The 6,685-nt window shown below is 40.6% G+C and overlaps 1 protein-coding gene across 9 annotated transcripts in view; it reads right to left on the bottom strand.

The window, feature by feature from the left end:
- Positions 1-764: 764 nt before the first annotated feature.
- The window catches only part of CAST (calpastatin), a 66,124-nt gene continuing 60,203 nt past the window's right edge, over positions 765-6,685 (bottom strand). For 8 of the 9 annotated variants that reach the window (XM_033163674.1, XM_033163678.1, XM_033163679.1 and 5 more), the window contains 4 exons: positions 6,534-6,620; positions 4,838-4,909; positions 3,520-3,580; positions 765-2,063 (listed from right to left, as the gene is read on the bottom strand). In XM_033163674.1, coding sequence (XP_033019565.1) covers positions 3,530-3,580; positions 4,838-4,909; positions 6,534-6,620 — 210 coding nt within the window. In that variant the 3' untranslated portion in view covers positions 765-2,063; positions 3,520-3,529. The remainder of the gene's footprint in view (positions 2,064-3,519; positions 3,581-4,837; positions 4,910-6,533; positions 6,621-6,685) is intronic. The other variant, XM_033163681.1, reaches the window with a different exon arrangement.

Here is a 6,685-nt window from a genome sequence, read left to right as displayed (position 1 = left end):
GATTATGCCTCTTGCTTGCATGGATGGAGGAAGGAGAGATGTCTGTGTTGAGATGTAGAAAATCTGACTTTCCATAGCTAGAATGTTGCCAACTGTACTGTAGCAAGTAACATCCATTGCGTCACCTGCAGAGGATCAGGACCTTTTGATTCCATAGGTCCACTTTTGCATTATTTCTGAACTCAGATAAGGTATGGTTAACTCTTAACTGCGGTTTATGCAGCTGTCCATTTCAGACCAGTCTCAGATAATACTGAACAGTATTTAACTGAAACAAGTACATCTGATCTCATGACTGCCCCCAGAGGAGACGGGGGGTGGGAGTGGAAGCATGGAAGCCTAAGGCTTGGTCCCTTAATGAGAAGCCATTCTTCCAAATGCAGCCATAAACTGCAGGATCCAGTAAAACAAGTCACACTACGTTCAAGAGAGCTCATTCCCAGCTCTCCTGAACATACGTGAAATTTAAAAGCACCAAATAGTTCAGCGATCAAGAAAAGAGCATGAGACTCTTAATTCCAGCATTGTTGGGTGAAAGATCCCTGCATTGCAGGAGGTTGAACTAGATGACCCTTGTAGCCCCTTCCAACTCTACAATTCTGTATCCAGGGTCTGATCCAATAACTGAGTGTGCAGCACTGCTGCATTGGGATAGAGGAGGTCTTTCAGTTTGGTCAAAACCTTTAAAAGGTACCTCCTTCGAGCCACATCCATGTTCTTGTCTTAACAGTGGGAATAATAACCATGTATTAAGGACACAGTTCACAAGGTAATACATTCTAAAACTTTATTAGTGTGACAGCCAATCTTAATACAGACTTTCAAAAACAGTCCAGTATTAACATTACAGATTGTCAAGGACAGTCAAAATTCTGATGTCCCCAGAGGAACATCTGCACTTGCTGCTTTTGAAGTAAGTAAGAGCAATGGCAGAAAGTGGCCATGCTCCTGTGTAGTTCAAAGGGGCTTGCACAGATGATATTCCTCGCAGGCCGTGGCCTATATATTTGACCATGGTAGTCTAGAGCACTAGCTACCTGGAAGCAGACTTGACCCAAACCAGGAGTAGCATCTTACTCCAAAAGTCAATAGAAAATTTTGCTACTCATAATGCAAAGCATATCAGAATCTGCTGTTGGAGCCATAGGTTTTCTCTCACTGCAAGGAATACCAAAAAGTGGGGGGTGGGGATAAAACATGGAAGTTGAGCAAGCATTGCATCCAAATTAGTTCACAAAGCACCTCTGTATTCAGCTGTGATGTGAATTTATACACCAGAAACAAGCTGTGTAATCTGCGGGTTAGGGGGCTCTACCAGTGTAACTTATAGGAGCATATTGGAGTCCTATGTGCATCCTTTCTGGAGTACCCCTATCCAATAGCAATTCAGATGCAATATTACGCCCTTTCTGCAAGCCACTGACAGAGGCAGCAGAATTATACAAAGGCGGTGACAAACAGAACTCAAGGTTTCAAATGAAAATACTAGCGGCACTGTTCATATTGAATACTATGTTATTAGAAGCCAAGGATTGAGAAACAATCGCTTCTAGTCTTCTCCCACATTTAAATCTTAGCAACTGATTACTCACTTCTCACTAACTATTCTTCAAAATGAATACCCGCAGGCAGTTGATAGCCAAAACGCATTATATTCCAGAATATTTAGAGCATTCATTATACTAAAAAACCAAACCACAGCTTTTCTGAACTCTGCTGAGATTTGCAGGCACTGTGTGTAGATTATGTGCAAACTTTGCAGACTTTTTTCTTTTTGCATTGCTATTAAATCCATAGAAATACTTTTCTTACAAATATAAAGCATCCTTTCCATCTCATAACTGAAGAAAATTACAAAATAAGAGACAGTAAAATAAATGAAAAAGGTCATCCTTGAAAATAGTAAGATGCATGCCTCCCATGCCATTATATCCAAATACCATGATACAAAAATCACCCGGGAGACTATCTTGCTTCTGCAAAATAGCTTCTTTTCTTTTTTTTGTTCAAGTGCAGCTATCCACTAGCAAAACGAAGACTTTTTTGCATTAGTGATGAAAAGCCTAGACAGAGAGGAAAAGAGAGCACATTAAGGGGAGGAAACGTTATCTCATAAAACAGAATTCAGCAGGTTCCCAACACACAAAAAACAAATATGCAAGTTGAAACCAGCAGCACGGTCTATCTGTGGGCTCATGCAGACTTCCTTGTCATTTGTTCTGAGTCAGTGGTAATCAGCAGGTTTTCCTGGGGAAGCAGTAGGAACAAAAAACAAAACCCCACTCAGGCATAGACTTAAAAAGTGCAGACTCATGCTTGGAAAGCACATTGCAAAAGGAGGTTTGGATGAGCCCTGTGTGTTGGTGTTTGTGAGGCTGTACAAGTATCTGATCCCCTTGCCTGCCCTATTCAATGTACTGTAATTTGCTCACTCTGATGGTGGTTGCTTGCCTCAATAGGAAAACAGGTGCTGCCAAAGCAAGAAACCCCTCTCTCTCTCTCAAAAAAGGAGAGGCGCTAGGGGCTGCAACTGAAGCATACAGCAGCAATTCTGTATACAAGCATGAAATAGGTTAAGGATCTTCCAAGGATCCATAGGATGTTATCTGAGAGAGGTCTCAAAGCTGCCATGAAAGCCTCTGCAGCAGTAAGAGGAAAAGAGGGGGATGTCCAAAGCCAAGTTTGATCCAGAGTCAACTCTCTTGACATGACTGTGAAATGCAAAAAAAAAAAAAAACACTTTCATTTTTAGACCCATGTTTTTTAGAGCAGGTGTTTTAATTTTCAGAGCTCTTGAAGATTAATCCCAATTGATAGAATTCCCGCTACTTACAGTATGCAAAATCTCATGCATTTATTTTTCAAAAAGTATTTCAATAATAAATGCTGGTGTCCTTTTTCTGGAGCCATTCCAACATTTTAAAGGTACTTTGCAAAGATGCTTTACCCATATATAATGCATATTTCACATTACAGATGCATGTTTCTCACATTTTGCTATTCGCTAAATGCAAAAGTAATTTTGAATTTACTGTTTGAAGGACAATTTAGCATGCCAGGTGCAGTGTGAAACATAAGCATACTCAGAGCTTTTACTAATCTAAAGTGCAACCAACCAATAGTCTTGGTCTCTTGGTTGAACTGCACTTAGAATATTCTATGTAGAAAACAGGTCTGCACATGCAGTATATAAATATTCTGGGTCAGTCCACACGTTAGGTAGATGTGAAGCCTCACAAACAAGCTATCTCGGCCTATACTGACTTCAGGAATAAGGGACAGGGTACCTTAGAGCTAAAAGGCAACTGTAACCTGAAACAGCTTCTAACCATCTTACAGGGCAATAATGCTAGTGGGCCTGGGGGAGAACCCAAAGGTGGAGGAACCAAAATGCACAAATCCCTGCTGGGTGCACAATGGAAGGGAGTGGAAACATGTATTTTCTGAAAAGTCAATTCATTCTTCATGCATAAAGGATGTACACAAATTTGCATGATTAACAGTATTGACAATTCTTACCTGGTAACATTTAACTCTTTTTCTGTTTCTCAGATTTTGCGCTGGAAGACTGCTCCTTTGCCTTAACAGGGAAAAAGCAACAACCATGTTATTGGCTGGAATGCTGAGGTCACGTAACAAACACCGTGAATAAATATTTGAAATAAAACACAGCCATTTAAGTAAAACAAAGCTTGAAATCAGTGTGTTTATCATGAATAAGGAAGTGGAGAGACACACATTTGAGAGGGCTAAAAACTACACAGGAGACACATGAATGGCTTTCCTGAGGTTTTGTTTTTATTTTCTTGCATCCCTGGAGAGAGCCAGCATTTGAACATAACAGTGGCACAGGGGAGCTGAACGCTCCCTTCCTTCAATTGTTTCTGATTAAAGCACTACGTCTCTCTGAAAGATGCTGTCAGTTTTTTTTGGGGGGGGGGAATACAGGTATTCGTTTTCTACACACAAATGCACGCCAACCACCACCAGGAGGCCCACAATTCTAGATTGGGATGCTCAATTCTTCCTGCCTATCTTCCTCTGTGCCACAAATGTTGGACATCCCATGTAACGCATAGTTTGGCACTTAAAATGAATGGCTACATTCATGATCACTGCGCAGTGATTATAGTCATAAGATGACTTACATGATCTGTTATGGCTATTTGTGGCATACATCGTTCAACGTAGCCTCGAGTACAACTGCATGTGTAACTGGCTTTCAAACTGGGTGTTTATTTTCACCATTCAATCACAATTTTTCTACACTTGAACACAGCTCTGATCATTAATCAGGATTAACAATTAAAGGTGAAACAGGGTGCATAATCATGTTGTACATCACTGTACAAGACCTTAACACAGGACAGCGGGCAGTTTACAGTGAAATAACAGTGGGTCTAAGGTCCTACAAAACAGATGCTTTGTGGCTAAAATGCCACAAATTAGGGAGAAATCATAGAAATCTTGGTCCTCAGTTTGGCACTCACATAACATACAGTGAGAGGGTTGGAATATACCATGAGGGTATGTTCACTATACCTCTTAGGACAGAACATGCCTACCCAGAATTCTCCTACTGATGTTCCCACCTCTCTTCATTCCCTCCCCTATTCTCAAATCCTTCTAAGAGTGCACAACAACAGCTTTGTGAAGGTTTCTATTCCAGCAAGGGTGGAAAAGGAGGAGAAGCCTCCTGGCCTGCAGTAGATGGCAGAAGACAAGTGTTGAGGAATTCTGCAGAGTGTCTCAGAAGTGCCTGAAGTTTATAAAATGGGCCGTGGCTGGTCTAACTACATACTGCAAAATTTCATCTTTCTAATCAACAATTTCTTACCTTTCTGGATTTGGATTTCTTTTCATCTTTTCTACCTGGTTTTGATGTGGCAGCATCTTTTGTTTTTTCATCCTATACCAGAGAGAAAAACCTCAGTTAATTAATATTTGGATTAAAACACACCTGAGTCTGAAAAATATTTTTCAAGGAAAGTGTTACTTCCGTGAGAGCCGCACAAAGCGGATCAATTGGGAGTCTAGAATGCTGACCTGAATAATCTGGAAAAGCTGCACACCCAGGCAGCAGTAAACAAGGTGGGGTAACCACCCTAAAACTAGCCACTCTAAGGTCAAAACTATGCGTTCCATGGTTCTTTTAAGGAGACGCCATCTTTCTTTTGTACAGCTACTGAGGCTGTAATCGGGGAAACTGAGGAGAAAGCAACTTCTTCCCCCTTTGTACCCTACATACTGTTTCCCAGTTAAAATTGCCCATCACACCAAAGCTGGTTTTATTCCTGCTGAGAAAGATAATGAGACTTTCTGCCAGTTCAACATATAGAGTAGGTTATATACTGTTCGTGGGATAAACTTGTCTTACACTCTAGAATAAGCTCCAGTCATTTCAATGGATGGGCACAGAAAAACACACCTGGGGGAATTGTGCACATTCACCATTGTGTTGGAGACAAACAGGCTGCCTTCTACAAAACAACAACAACAACTGACCTTTGAGTGGTAAGAGAGGCAGCTCCATAAATATGCCCATGCTTGAGACAGCTTTATTGTGAGAAAAGGTCTTTAAATGTCACAAGAGTTTACAGTTTTAGCAAGCATAAGATATGTGCCAAAAAAGGGTAGAGGGAAAGGCGAAATGGAGCCAACCATTATTTTTGGGGTCCAATGGAGAGATGGAAACTTCACAGGAGGAGTTTTAGGATTCACATTCAAGTGGTTAATGAGTGCTAATAAAACTCAGGTTTAAACCCAAGACATAAGGGGCATTTAACACTTTAATTATATTGGCCTTTAAGAAACTCCGGCTAATGTTCCAAGGAGGGTAACCTCCATGAAATGAATAAACTTTATTTCTGAAATCTGGATAAAAGCAGCATAAAGTCTCCCTTTTCTAGAGAAACTGTTTACAATACATTCAAAGCCTTATAAACCAAAGTGGAATCAACCTCAGAACAACCTCTTTGTGGCAGTACTGTTAAGGGCAAGGCTGCCAACAGAAGCAGCAATGCTGAATGAGTCAAAAGAGTTTTTGCCTGTAGAAACACAGACCAGTTTTAAGATGTAATAAAGCCTACTTCCCTAAAGGAGGCCAAAGCCCAAACTCCTGAAACAACAAGGCAGTGGGAAAGTAAAATTCTGCAATAGACAGAAAAGAAAATGGAAGAGCATCTACAGGTAGATGTCACTCTTGAGCAAAGTCGCAAAGTCATATGCAGAAAGTGGAAACGAGGAGGGGTGACTATATTGTTTAAATCAATGTATTAACCAGGCTAATCAATACTGTGCATCTTCAGAGCGGCACCAGCACCATTTTGCTCAGAGCAATTGAACTGGAAATAAAAAAGCAGGAATCTCATTTATCAGTTGCCTATTTACACCCAGTTGCGGTTTTAGTAGCATGCATAAAAGCCTGTTGGTTGTTGTTGCAATCTTTGCTTTCACTTATGCTTGCTTGGTGATTTAAGGAGCATCTTAAAAATGAGAACAAACACTAGTTTTAGCAAAATGGGCTTCCTCACCTTTGTTGAAGGCTGAGAAACAGGTTTCCCACAATTATCAAAGTCCCCTGAAAGGGCATCAATAGCTGCCGAGTCATCAGCTGGCTTCTGCAATAAAAAAGAATAGTTTAAAAATGTGAGTATTAAGTGATATGGAAAATAAATGCCTTACT

The sequence above is a fragment of the Lacerta agilis genome, chromosome 11, assembly GCF_009819535.1.
Source record: "Lacerta agilis isolate rLacAgi1 chromosome 11, rLacAgi1.pri, whole genome shotgun sequence".
NCBI lineage: Eukaryota > Metazoa > Chordata > Lepidosauria > Squamata > Lacertidae > Lacerta > Lacerta agilis.
This window is presented reverse-complemented; position numbering and strand designations above follow the sequence as displayed.